The sequence below is a fragment of the Euprymna scolopes genome, chromosome 37 (genome assembly GCF_053919585.1).
Source record: "Euprymna scolopes isolate OS-2025 chromosome 37, ASM5391958v1, whole genome shotgun sequence".
NCBI lineage: Eukaryota > Metazoa > Mollusca > Cephalopoda > Sepiida > Sepiolidae > Euprymna > Euprymna scolopes.
This window is the reverse complement of record NC_136518.1, coordinates 28291846-28306667: the sequence shown is the minus strand read 5'-3', so window position 1 is coordinate 28306667 and position 14822 is coordinate 28291846. Positions and strand designations below refer to the sequence as shown.

The following is a 14822-nucleotide window of genomic DNA, read 5'->3' as shown; positions in this document are numbered from 1 at the left end:
ATGGACCCAGGTTTCATCCTGTGTAATCAGTCTTTTGAAAAACTTTGATTCATTCTCTTGGCACATCTCCAAATTCATCCTTGAGCACTCGATGCGTTCTCGCTTCTGGAATGGTGTGAGCAACTTGGGAATCCATCTGGCAAACACCTTATGCATATGCAAATGGTCATGAATGATAGTTTCCACAGACCCTGTACTAATCTTGACATCTTGAGCTATTTGGCAAATAGTAATGCGCTGATCTTCCAAAATGGCAGCCTCAACTTAACGGACAGATGCCTCATCAATGGCAGAAGCGGGGAGGGGGGGGAGTAAGGTCTGGAAGCTATTTCCACAGACTTCCGGCCATGTTTGAATTCACGATGCCAGCGTTTTACTAGGTCATATGATGGGTCATTATCACCATAAGTTTCTTTCATTTCATCAAAAGTCTCCTGTGGTGTGCGTCCTTTCAAATACAAAAACCGGATCACTGCTCGACATTTAACAGGCTCCATTTCACACCTGACTCAGTTCAAACACCTGTAAACAGAAACCCCAATTAGTTCAGAGCTGTAATTTGCCACATAACCCGTAGAGATATAAATCATTGCACATGCAAAATTTCAGCTAGATAAGACAACTGGACGTGGGTCAGGGTCATTACTTATTGCACGCCCCTCATAAGAAAATATAACCATTGGGATATGTCATGTATTTGCTTTTACTAGTATAATGCCTGAAAATGGCTAAAACTATTCTGAGAGGCCCTCATTTAAAAAGTATGTCAGTTAAAACAAATTTATTTTCCTATTATTTACATTCTAGTAGATAATATTTATGTAAGTGACACTCTTCTGGGGGTTGAAGGTTCAATCCTTACTACAGTTGATAACAGAAAATAATATAAATTAACAGTTTCACACGATCATGAATGATAGAATGAGAATAATCTACACTCCTGGATTAAAGGGTTCAGTTCAAAATGCTGTGCACACATCCAAGTTCAATAAAGATTTCTTAGTTTGAATAGAATGTTTAAAGTTTGAAAAGTTATATCTGAAGAAGGTCAAAGGTTATATCATTGAATATAATAGCTAAAATGAGACAAATAATTCAAATTTGTTAATGTACTTTTCATATTCCTGTTATAAGAATGTCAAAATTATAGTAAAAGATTTACCCAATTTTGAAATATTCTAATAATGGACTATTTTTATAAGCTCAATTTTAAAAAACATTTTTAACCAGATATACTTACATGACCTTTTAGACAGAAAAACAAAAAATATTTTTAATAACATTAGTGGATTTACACTTTAAACGAAAAAATGTCAGTAAAGCAAGATGGCATCAGAAAGAATATGCAGCCAATATAAAATTTGTCTTAGAATAAAATCATTTTCAAAGAAACTATAACTGCTTGGTGTAGCTGTCCTTCCTGGTTTGCCACTCTGAGTGACAGGACCATGATCTCAAATGGACAGCCAACCATACAACATTACAAGTAAAAAATATAGGAAGAAAGAAAAGTTCTAAATGATTCCCACACCTCCTCGCCATGAAAATGCAATGGGTTCACTCAACAGGCCAATATATCATTAACAGCAAGATGAGAAAAAGGTAGAAAACAAAGCAATAGAAACCACACTATCATAAAAAAGGTGGTTTGTATTTTTAAACATATTCAAAAGCAAAGTCATAATTGGAGGGAAATAAAAACAAAAAAAAACAACCAAAATGTGTGTACCAACGTTATCGTCAACAAACTTTAGTGATGAGCACTATTGCTCTTTATCTCTACCTTAATTTCCTTCGCACATGCTATTCCTTTGTCCAGTTTTTCTTTTATTCCAAGAAGTGTTACTCTGATGGAAAGGAAACCGCCAGTTTTGGGGATCAACTAATTCTCTCTGCCAATTGACTCTCTTCGGACTGACTGCTGGAAGTCACTCTCTGACGACTAACGGGACTGATGGCTGGAAAACAGTTCTGTACTGCTAATTTTTCTAAAAATGTGATTGAGCAGGGGCGTGACCTACCCCCCTCAATCATCCAATCAACGTGTGCCATGTGCCGCACCAGACCAGCTTACATAATTCCGGTTTTCTCCGATAACACATGGCGACAGTATATTGTGGATTTTAGCCAGGGTCAACGAGTTAATTCTCCGTTTTTTATGATTTACTTTATCATCAATCGAAATGACATTGAAAAATAATTTTAAATTAATTCTTTCATTTGAATTTCAAGGGCAAATATGATCTCATCACTGCAGTCAAATGTTCAACTCTCTTTGCACTGACATTGTCTTTTTGTTCCCAATCGAAATGACATTCCCTTTTTTGGGGCAGGGAGAAATCTTACCAATTATCAAGACCATGCTCAACTCTGTCAGTGTGTTTACTTTATTACTTAGTAGTCATATCATAAACGGACTGGCTTTTAACTTTTTTCTGCAGAATTAAATCTTTAAACAATTTATTTGGTCAGTGCGTTCATATTTATTATATGAAACACACATATCAATTGAATTTTCTAAACGAATCAACATCTCCCTATCCTGCCCGGAAATATCTTTAACCAAACAATTATTTGTCATTTTTGCATGGATATTGTATCATTTTATTATCAAACCAAACACACACATACAATAGCCATTAGTTGACACATTGTTAATATTAATCAGGGCCCATAAGTATTATGCCAACCCGGGTGCTGAATTTCTCAGGACTAGCTACACTGAGGAGGCACTGAAACTCCACTCAAGCAATTACATTACAAATCTTACCAAAGATAAGTTTGGAAGTCAATTTATTCAATTCAACATTTATCAGCAGATAAAACAAACATTAAAATGATGATACTGAGAAAAGTTTGAGTTCAAACTTCTCTCAAAGATGAGAAAATATTTTTCTAAAACAACTACTCATTATGTTTCAAGAATGGTTTCATCAACTTTAACACTTTAGAAGAAACAAAGCAAATAATATAGGCACTAGCTCATGTGTTCCATGCCAGTATCAAGGAAAGACTCTAACAGTTTATTAAAAATTTTATACATCCATGGTGATATTGACATGTTAACAAAAATGAATAAAGTTACAAAATTTCAGGCTTTTCCTTAATTACAATTTCCATAATGTATAATGTTTAACTTTTATATTTGTTGTTTAATAGAAACTACCCAGCTACAGAAGACAGAAGGAATACCAAAGTTTGTTTTTAATTTTCTTCATTTCGATATTGGAGTTTTAAACTTTTTCTTAACTTTACTGTTTGCCGTCAGGCCATTCATAAGAATGCTACTAGTAACATGTAAACCAGTACCACTTGTCCATGGTCGGGTTGTCGAGGAGGGTGGTTAGACCCCCAGCAGGACTAAAAACAAAACCTATTTAAGGGCAGATGAGCATCACGTGCCAACGGCCATCTAGCAAACTCCTCCAGGTATGGATTAAATACCGTAGCCAACACGCAGGCCAAGCATGGCAAAACCCCAGGACTATGACGTATAAGAAGAAGAAACGGCCCTCAGTCCCCAGCAGTTCTCAAGCCACCATTTCCGGCAGCAAGTGGCACGTCAACAGAACAGAGGGTACTATAAGTCTCTGGATTCGAACAGGCTGCCATTGGAAATTGAACATTGGAACATACAACACGAGGTCACTGTCTACTGAATTATAGGATGAACTATAGAAGATCAAATTTGATGTTATAGGAGTGTGTGAAACCAGACGCAAGAATGAAGGATGCCTCATCCTTAACAACAGTGGACACTGCTTATACTATATAGGTTTACCTTCCAACAACAAGCCATACTGATGAAGAGGTGAAGATGGTGTATGAAGTCGTCGATAAACTTCTTTTTACCAGCAAAGTCAGTCAAACCATCCTTGTGGGGAATTTCAATGCTAAGGTTCGAGTAGGAAATACATTTAAACCAAGTACTGGTCCATACAGTTATGGAACAAGGAACAGCAGAAGTGACACTCTTGTTAACTTTGCAGAACACCACCAGTTAAAGATCATGAACATGTTCTTCAAGAAAACCAAATGGATGCTGGACTTAGATATCCTTTAATGGCACCACAAACAATGAAATTGACTTCTTCCTTACCAACACAATGTGGCTGATGTTTCTGCCATCAACAGGTTAAACACCGGGAGTGACCACCAAATGATCAGAATGTCTCTTACCATAGACACCAAGCTAGAGGGGACAAAGCGTATCAAGCGACACAAGAAACCAAATACCCAGGGTCTAGCAGACACGTCATCACAGTTCCAGCTGCAACTATCCAACAGATTTGAGGTACTAGCAACATCAGAAGATTCAAACACTGACTACAACAAAGCAATATCAGAGATCAGCTTGGCCGCACTGGAAACAGCTGGTTAATACAAACTACAGAAACCAGACAAACTGTCTACAATTACAAAACAGCTGAGAGAGAAACGACAACAGATGAAAAGAGATGATACAAATGTACATCGAATACATTGAGATAGGCAAGACTTTGAAACACAGAATTGTAAAAGAAATTTGAAACTTTAATGAACAACAAATACTACAAGTCTTTGAAATAAACAAAAACATTAAGTCCATCAAAAAAAGGCAGCGTCTCAGCAGAAACATCACCAATCTCAAAGATGGCACTCTCATCCATGACCTAGACAGAATTGTTTCAAGGTGCGAGGAGTTCTATGCTAACCTCTATGCGAACAGACAACCAGGACACACTTCAACCCTTCATGCACTGAAAAATCTGAGGAACATCCTCCACCTATCCTCCCATTCCACATGAGAACAGCTATTAAGCAACTAAAGTTAGGCAAGGCTGCAGGAGAGGATAGTGTTAGTGCAGAAGTATTACAGAGCAGTGGTGAACCCACTGCTGAGATGTTTACAAGACTGTCCAGTGGAAAAGTTCCAGATAATTGGAGGAATGCATCAGTGGTCATCATTCATAAGAAAGGAGACACTGCAGATATTAAGAACTACTGGCCAATCAACCTTCTCCCAGTGACATAAAAGGTATTCTGTCAAGTCTTACTAAGACGTATGCTAGGAACACGAGACAGTCATCAATCGCGAGAATAAGCAGGTTTCAGAGGTTACTCCACCATCGACCATATCTAGGCTGTCAGTCAACTGCAAGAGAAAGCCAATGAATACAACATCCCACTGTGCTTTGCCTTTGTGGATTATGAAAAGGCTTTCGACTATAGAGTTTGATCCACTGTTAATTGTCCTTGAGAACCAAGGAGTTGACTATATACATCAACTTGCTGAAAGACCTGTACAGTGGGGCTACCTCTACTTTAAAGCTCCATTGTGACAGCAACAAGATCAAGCTGGAGAGGGGAGCAAGACAAGGTGACAACATCTCGCCAAAACTCTTCACAGCCTGTCTCCAGGATCTGATAATCAGTCAAATTAAGTGGGAGGGTAGGGGAGTCAACATTAATGGCAAACATCTGTCCCATCTCATTTTTACTAATGCTATAGTACTGATGGCACACTCTTCTCAGGAAGTAAATGACATTCTAAACGACATCCACTCTAAGAGCAAACCGGTTGGTTTCGACATGCATCTTGGGAAGACCAAGATGATGTTAAAACTGCATGCGGCCAAGTCGCCAATAATTGTTGATGGAAAGACCATTGAGGAAGTCGAAAGCTATATCTACTTGGGAAATAAAATGACGAAAGATGGAGATCTCGTCCTTGAGATAAAGAGAAGGATAGCATTAGGATGGCCAGCTTTTGGGAAAGTGGAGAATATCATGAAAAGCCAAAAAAGCAAATATGTCAATCAAAGGGAAGATCTTCAACGAATATGTAATGCCTGTGATTATCTCCACTAGTGAAACATGGGCCCTGACAACTTGTCAAAGTGAAATCTTGGCAGTAGCACAAAAGAAGATGGAGAGGGTAATGTTAGACAAGACAGAAAGACAAACATTTAGATCCGCCAACAAACGGGTTACTGACATCAATACTGCCATCAAAATATACAAACACAGATAGGCAGACAATAGGACAACGGAATGGACACCTCGCAAACATGAGGCCAAAGAGAAGATCTAGAACAAGATAGAGGGATGCCTGATAGAACACATGGGTCCCACATGGCAGCAGATAGCTCAGGACAGAGTTAGATGGCTATAGTCCAGGTAGGGGTTTCTCATTGAGTGATAAAACCTTGATTGGTTGATTGATTGATTGATTGATTGACCCATGAAATCTTTTTGTACTAAAATTGATTTTTCCCCACCTCGTAAGAACAGAATAAAAAGTTTAATGGAAAAGCTGAAAGATTTCTGAAATATTTTCAAAAGGAATTACAAGTGCACCACAAAGTTTCAAGTCAAGGAAAATATGAAACCTATTTTGAAATGTAAAAAAAATGTGACATTTGATGCTTTGAAACCATTTAATAGAGATTAGATGTAACTAGGTCACATCTATGTTTACAATGCTTCAACCATTTTATTGTTCAGCAATTTTTCCAGTACATCAACAATTTCCTTTCTTGAAAATGGATTAAAAAATCAATATTACGATTTTAATTTTATTTCTGTTTGAAATTCTTTTTTTTTCTTTTATAGTGATACCTCAGATTTATAACCAAAATTAATTTTCAGATCTATTTATGCTCTATTTCAAATGAAACTTGCCAGGTAGATTCGGCACATCTTTCCACGAGAAAACCATTTACACAATAAAACAATGAAATAAAAATAAAGATTAAAAACATGTTTAGACAGATAAAAATAACTAGCAGGACCCATTAATCAGTGTTACTCAGTGGAAGCGTGATCCCTCCACCCTTCAAAAACAAATTAAACTACGGTTGTTGTTGTTGTTGGTGGTGGTAGCTACTGCCATACCTGGAAAATAGCGGACACTGGCAACCGCGGCCCAAATTAAATAATCTGGCTTCCATTGTCAGGCAGTTTTCCAGTGGCAGCTAGTGAAAGCTAGTGTCTGTGATTGTCAGCACTGTTAGTTACTGGTGATTAGTGATGGTTTGGGGGCGATAATCTGCAGGTACTGGGAGATACTAAAAAAAAGCATTAAAGGGAAAAACATTATATACTTCTTTGTCATGCTTAAATCAGTAGAGCTTCAAAAATAATTCTGAAAAATGGTCTATTCTAATAATAATATAAAGTAAAACCAGAAGTTTTCGAAGTTAAGGATTTTCACTGCATATTAACTTTTTAGAGTGATCAAAATCAGCGGTAGATAACTGCTTTCTACTGATGACAGTATCTTTCAAGTTAGCCATAGTTTTTCTTCTCAGTATATTGCAAGCATTTTTTTTTTTTTAAGTAGCTCTAACACATTTTCTTACTTTAATCTTTATGGCATCTATTGTCAAGAGGGGAAAAGTAGTTCTGGCTGTTTCCATTTGTTGTTTAAGTCCTCTTCTTTTTGGGGGGGTCGGGGGAAATCAAATCTCCCACAAATAGTATTAAATTAAATTCCAGTTTTACATCATCTTTTTTAATTTGTTAGATGCAAGTACAGAATAATTACAAAACACTCTCCCTTCTGCATGTGAAGAATGGGTTTTCTAAATAATACCATAACAATTCCAGCATCATAACAGGTATAAGAAAAAAAAAAAAAAAGATAACATCTTTGAAGTTAATCAGTCAGAAAAAGAAAGTTAAATAAAATACTCCACAGAAAGTAAAAGTGGTAAAAAAACAAATATTTAACAAATAAGCATTTCCGCAGCCAATAAAATTTACTTTGAAACCTACCTGCATAATATTTTGGTGGTTTAACTTATTTGTAAGAGTTTATTCAGTTCTAAAAAGAAAGTGTCGACATAAGTCACAGCTTTGAAGCCTAGGTAATTGGTCAAAAATATAAAATTAAATCAAATTGTCAACAAGGATACAAAAAAAAAATATATAGCATCATTAAGAGTTTGATACTGCTCAAAAATAGAAAATTAAATATTGGTACCCGTTAAAGATTTTTTTTAGGGTCGTTTTAGGAGGGGGGAGTGGCATGTCGGTATTTTGTGCATATTTACATTCCCAAACCAATGCTGTGTTTACATTTTGAAAGTGTCCTGTCCGTGCAAGGAAAGAGCAATATGTGTTTGTTTACATTTTATGGTAGTTCCGTCAGCGCAAGGAAAGAGTTAGCAATCTGTGGTAAAATGCCAATAATTCTCAAACCTTTCGTTAGAGCTCACCATATAAATTTTTAATATTTAATTTTTAGGTTTATTTAGCAGAATTGCATCATATTTAGAAGTTGATTTAATTTTATATATATAAACATTTTTTTTTTACTTATGCACACGTGTTAACATGCTGAATTGTTACAAAGAAGTTGCCAGTAGTTATGAACCATTAGGATAATTTTAAGGTTAACAGTAATTAATTTTCTGTTAATGAGTGATTATTATGTTTGTTTGTTTTAGCACTATTGCTTCCTGTAGAGAAGTGTTTTTTTTGTTTTGTTAGAATGTATTCTCAGAATCCACCATGCAATTATTTTACTGCAATAATCTTTAAAAAGTATATTCCAGTTAAATTTAAGCTTTACAGCATCTTATTGTTAGGTGAAAGTATGCAATAGTTGCAAAACACTATCTTCAAATGTTGTTCACATCTTGATGTCAACGACCACAAATAAAGAAGGATCTAGAAAATGTATCTAGTAGTAAATGCGTGTTTGAAACAATCATTAGTTATTTAAAGGGGGGGGCGTTTTGTTCGCTGTTATTATATATTAAAAAATAAGTGTCTATCAATTGACGCCATGTCCTAGCAATAGCATACTGTAATGTTCTGAAGTGTTCGTTTAGAATGATCTAATTCCAGAATAAGAGAATTAGCATGAAACCAATCAGAGGCAGCGGACTTTCCCAAGGGAGACTTTATTAATTTTTGAGTTTACTACAGTGAAGATAATGGTATATCTGTGTATGTATGTATGATCCAGTTACAGGTGGTGTAAGTGTAAAATCTGTGAAACGTGTAGACTTCCTCCTGGTGTCGCCAGGTTGCGATGGTAGAACTAAATATTTAGAGGGAAAAATAGGTACCCCTTCCTCTAAAAATGTTGTAATTGTGATTGTGTTGTTCCTAGAATGCAATGGAGTATTTTATTAGCATGACTGAATGTGTTTAAAATGGTGTGCGATAGCTACGAGATAGTGGCTATTGGACTAGATGTATTGAATTTGTATGTGGCATCTGTTGTTGCAAACTTACGATACTTGGGTCGAGAGGGTAATTTCTGCCATTATTTTATTATATATGGAGATATGTATATATGAAATCTCTCTATGAAAAGAAAAAACATTCTACAAGTCAAATATTGTTAAACTTACCTATTTCATAATTTAACTTTTTCTCATCTCTGTTACCCTCAGGTTCAACAACTTTTAACCAAGGCAAAAAAAGTCTCAGATCACAAAGTCTTCGGGTTTCATCAAAAAATTCTTCCCGTTCAGCTTCTTGAGTAATGCTCACAAAAATATAGCATGTTGGATTGAGGAGTTTTGTATGGAATGGGAATTTTTTAGCCTCTAACCAGAGGTCAGTTTTTATGCTTTCTAAGGTAGCATTACGATTACATCTTAGGGGAACAAGAATTCCAGTAGGGAGAAGACAGTCCACGTCGACCTGCGACGGCATCAAATGTAGGCCCCATAATTCTCCTGAGCTGGGTGGCATCTTGGTCCAACATTAGTTGCAGCTATTAAAAGAAAAAAAAAAAAAAACATTAAACAATCTTTCTAAAGTTTTCTAATAATTAGTTATTAAATAAGATGCAATAGAAAATAATACTTAAAATAAATTTCAAAAGACCAAAATTCATAAGATATTTCTAGCTGTTTTAAGATTAATTCTAAAAAATTAGGAATTATTGGATTACTTACTGATTGTTTGTTTTAGATCTGACATTAGCACAACAACGGTGATGATTTTTACCCTAATATTTTAGTTACATAGGGCCTATGTAATTTATTCATACCTATACAATATTTCCCAAGAACCAAAAACTATACAACTAATCTGATTATGAAATAAACTGATGAATAAGGATTCTAGATATAAAGTTTAGTATTATTATATATCTCCATTTTAATTTTTATAAATCGATATAAAAGTGATGCAAACTATTTGAGAAATTGATTTTGCCAATCCTAGAAAGGGGTATTCTTCTAACAATTTTATATAAAGATCTTTTGAAACATTTTGTCTGAATGCTTTTGTAGGTTTCCTGATTATGATTTTCAAGAACAGGCTAATTTCAGTTTTATATTTTTCCACATTGGCATGAAACTTATTAAAGTCAGTAAAGAATTTTCATCTGCAAACGGATTGTTTCTTCCATACATGGATTAATAACAAGCTGAACTAAAATAATGATAATTTTATTTCTAAAATTTACAAAGCATAGTGTGATGTAAAATCACATTGGGGCCCCTAATTTATAAAGGGCCAGGCGGCCCCTCCCTTAGAATTACAGACACCTCCCTCCTATGTCCGCTATGAGCTAAAAACCATAACGGAAACAATTCAGATAAGGAAGCCCTGCTCTCGCTCCCTCTTTTGCACTCACCCTTTTTCTGCCCAAAAGTAGAAAGGAAGAGATTATAATAAATGGGTAATTCAAAGTAGTAGTAACAGAATATTAGTGAAAAAAAAAAAAAGAAAGCTATGTGTGGCAAAAAAGACTTTCAGTAAATCATTCTATGCTTTAGCCAGCTTGATTATGTTCGCCCCTTCTCTCAGTCCACTGAATGTTGAATATAAATTTTGAGGAAATTGAACCCTCTACTGTAATAAACTTATTCTTATACATAATCTCATGGTTCTTCATGTGTTATCTAATTTTTGCCATCCATGTGCATCTTGTACTTGTAACGGCTACCATCCTGGTCGGATTGAGCTGGTTTCTCCTGAGCACAAACCGCATCTGGAACAATCACAGCCCAGTTTTGACGATTCAGGGCCAGATCACAGTGAAGGCTAACCACTCCCACTTCCAGCGCTGTGTATCACTTGGCTATCTGGCGAGGATAACTTATCTTGAACCAAACAATGTGTCATAAAAGATTGTAACTTCCACTGCCAACATATCCTTTTATATATATATATATTTTTTTATGTAGGAGTCACCACTTATCAAGGCCCAGTGGCCACTCGAGGATAAGGGTCAATGGGATTATAGTGTAGTAATCGTAAATAGTGGAAATTTTGTAAATTGGATTTCTTAGGGGGATGGTTCATCAAGAACTTGTTTACGTTGAACTTGAAGACAATCAAATTGTAGTCAACAGAGCTTGGTTTTAGATGCATTAAGAGTAACCAGTGCTTTCCCCATTGCACCACGTGCTCAAGATCAGAGGAGAGATAGAGAACTTGGTCATTTACAGCCTTTGATGTGTTACCATAGATGACAATGTCATCAGCATAAATGTCAATGAATGATCATTAATGTAGATAAGGAGGAGAGTTGAGCCAGGATGGACATCTGAGGAACTCCACCATTAATACTGTAAGATTTTGATTTCTACCCATCAACCACGACTCTTCTGAACTTATCCAACAGAAATGATTTAATAATTGAGAAAATATTTCCAGGTATACCGTAGCTGGATATCTTATAAAGTAGACCTTTATGCCATACCCTATCAAAGGCCTTTGATATGTCAAGAGCAATTGCCCTACAATTAACCATTCCGTCAGGTCTAATACTATGAAAGACGTATTATGTTTAAACATGGAATGCAGAGGTAGATCCAATATAAATGTACGGAAACTATCCCAGTCAGCCATAGAGTATCAATGTACAGTACGATGGAGAGGTATGTCTGAGTACTTGTTACAATTTTTGTTTTTATCTTAACTGATACAAATTATATTATGATATAAGTTATATTTATTTTTTTATTTTCCATTCATTACAAGCAATGTAAAAAGCTGCCAATTGGTAGAATTATAGATTCTGCATAGGGAACAACACCAGGACACTAGTTTCTCCCGGCTTGTAGTGTAATAATAGTTTGTTCTCAGTCTGTCATGGACATGTTATATTTAAGCAAGCAGCAGGAAATATAACATGAGAGCAAAAAGTGTGTGTGTCTCAAACACATAAATTTATATTACTTAACTGTTTTAACAGTAGCAGTATAGTTGTTTGATAAAAGGAGGGAAAGATAGAAAGTGCATATCCATTTGCTATGAAAAATGTAGAAGATCACTGGGTTATAACACTTGAGTTTATTCACGGTATAAACTTTGGTTGTACATAAAACTGGAATGAAGGTTTTCAAAAAAAAAAAAAAAAAAAATCAACCTATACGATACCACGAGACAAATATTTCCAGATTTTTTTAGCTAAAAGATTTTGAAACAAAGATTTATTACAAACTATAAATTTTTCAATAATTTTTTAGTGCAAAATTTCAAATATGTAAAAATAAAATATATGAGTGCCTTAAATAAGTTTCAGACTTTTTTCATATGGGCTCTTTTATTGTTAATACGCACATAAAACTAGTTCCTTTCGAAGTAATCTCCTTCAGCTGCAAAACACTTGTACCATTTCAACAATCCTGGAAGGCCCCATGGATGTCCTCTTATGTGAGCATATCAATGGCCCTTGTCACAACCTTTTGCATCTCCTCAATTGTCTCATAATGAGTCTCTAAGGTTTTCCTTGAGCTAAGGAAATGACCAAAAGTCACAGGGAACAAGGTCTGGACTATAGAGAGAGTGAGAAACTGTCTTGATGCTCATTTTGATCAAATAGTCTGTGACACGGATGGTGTTGTCGACTGGTGCATTGTCCTGGTGGGAATGCCACTGACCCAATTTGAGTACTGCCTCTTCCAGAACTCGCTTAAAACCTTAACACAGTATTTCTTGTTGACTGTCTGTCTAGTAGAAACCCAATGCATGTAGATCACGCCCATGCTGTATTCGCTCTGTCTGGCCTTCTTGGGTTTAGAAGAGCCAGTGTGCTTCCACTGGGAACTATCTCTTTGCAGATCAGGGATCTGGATTAATCAGCTTGCCCATCTTCCTGCTCTCATGGGAATGTCTTTATAATCTTTTCTGAGCACCCTTGGGACACACTTTGCGCAAATCCTCCGCATCTTCAGTTCATCGCAAATAATTTCTCATTCCCACACTGACATCAAACTGTGCACTTATTGTCTCTATATTCATGAAATTCTTTATTTGGCCAATCAACTCTGGTGTTCTGACTTCCTTAATCCTTCCACACCTCATCATCCTTCACAGACCCTGCCATCTTTGAATCTCTTATACCACTCAAAAACTGATGCTCGATTTATGCAAATAGCAATACTAGGAACCATTACGTTCAGCGCTGGACAATGCACATAGTGCTACTTAATTTGACTCATAGTCTTTAAATCAGTGATAAGTAAATTTCTCCTATGTCCATCAAAATAAAACTTATATAATTGGATTCACAATAAAATTTACGCATGAAAAAATTTAAAAAGGCTTAAAATATTTCAATGTTGGTATATATAGAAAGATACTGATGAGCTAAGAATCTTTTTAAATTTTTAAGATCCAATTAAAATTAAGGAAGTTATGACTATTTTTGTGCCTCACACATTTGGATATTTTTTCCTCTTTAAGACCATATGTGTTTTGTAAGAAAGAGAGAGAGAGAGAGAAAGAGACAGAGAGAGAGAGAAAGAGACAGAGACAGAGAGAGACAGAGACAGAGAGAGAGAGAGAGACAGAGAGAGAAAAAGAGAGAGAAAGAGAAAAAGAGAGAGAAAGAGAGAAAGAGAGAGAGAAAGAGAGAGAGAAAAAGAGAGAGAAGAGAGAGAGAAAGAGAAGAAAGAGAGAGAGAAAGAGAGAGAAAAAAGAGAGAGAAAGAGAGAGAGAAAAAGAGAGAGAAAAAGAGAGAGAAAGAGAGAGAGAGAAAGAGAGAGAGAAAAAGAGAGAGAGAAAAAGAGAGAGAAAGAGCGAGAAAAAGAGAGAGAAAGAGAGCGAGAAAAAGAGAGAGAGAAAGAGAGCGAGAAAAAGAGAGAGAAAGAGAGCGAGAAAAAGAGAGAGAAAGAGAGCGAGAAAAAGAGAGAGATAGAGAGCGAGAAAAAGAGAGAGATAGAGAGCGAGAAAAGAGAGAGATAGAGAGCGAGAAAAAGAGAGAGATAGAGAAAGAGAGAGAGATAGAGAGATAGAGAAAGAGAGAGAGATAGAGAAAGAGAGAGAGATAGAGAAAGAGAGAGAGATAGAGAGAGAGAGATAGAGAAAGAGAGAGAGATAGAGAGAGAGATAAAGAGAGAGAGATAAAGAGAGAGAGATAAGAGAGAGAGATAAAGAGAGAGAGATAAAGAGAGAGAGATAAAGAGAGAGAGATAAAGAGAGAGAGATAAAGAGAGAGAGATAAAGAGAGAGAGATAAAGAGAGAGATATAAAGAGAGAGATATAAAGAGAGATATAAAGAGAGAGAGATAAAGAGAGAGAGATAAAGAGAGAGAGATAAAGAGAGAGAGATAAAGAGAGAGAGATAAAGAGAGAGATAAAGAGAGAGAGATAAAGAGAGAGAGATAAAGAGAGAGAGATAAAGAGAGAGAGATAAAGAGAGAGATAGACTCAGAGAGAGAAAGAGAAAGAGAGAGAGAAATAGAGAGAGATAGAGAGAGACAGAGAAAGAGAGAGAGAGAGAGAGAGAGAGAGAAAACACAGACCAGAAAGAGAAAGAGAGACACAGACAATAGAGAGAGAGGAAAGAGAAACAGAGAGAGAGAAATAGAGAGAGAGAGAGATAGAGAGAGAAATATATATAGAGAAACAGAGAGAGAGAA

General features: G+C 35.9%; 1 protein-coding gene across 1 annotated transcript in view; it reads right to left on the bottom strand.

The window, feature by feature from the left end:
- Positions 1-14822, bottom strand: part of LOC145261114 (phosphatidylinositol 4,5-bisphosphate 3-kinase catalytic subunit alpha isoform-like) — a 310781-nt gene that overhangs the window by 237843 nt on the left and 58116 nt on the right. Inside the window, exon 2 of the mRNA XM_080119338.1 lies at positions 9348-9715. Within this exon, the coding sequence (XP_079975464.1) occupies positions 9348-9693 (346 nt within the window). The 5' untranslated portion in view covers positions 9694-9715. The remainder of the gene's footprint in view (positions 1-9347; positions 9716-14822) is intronic.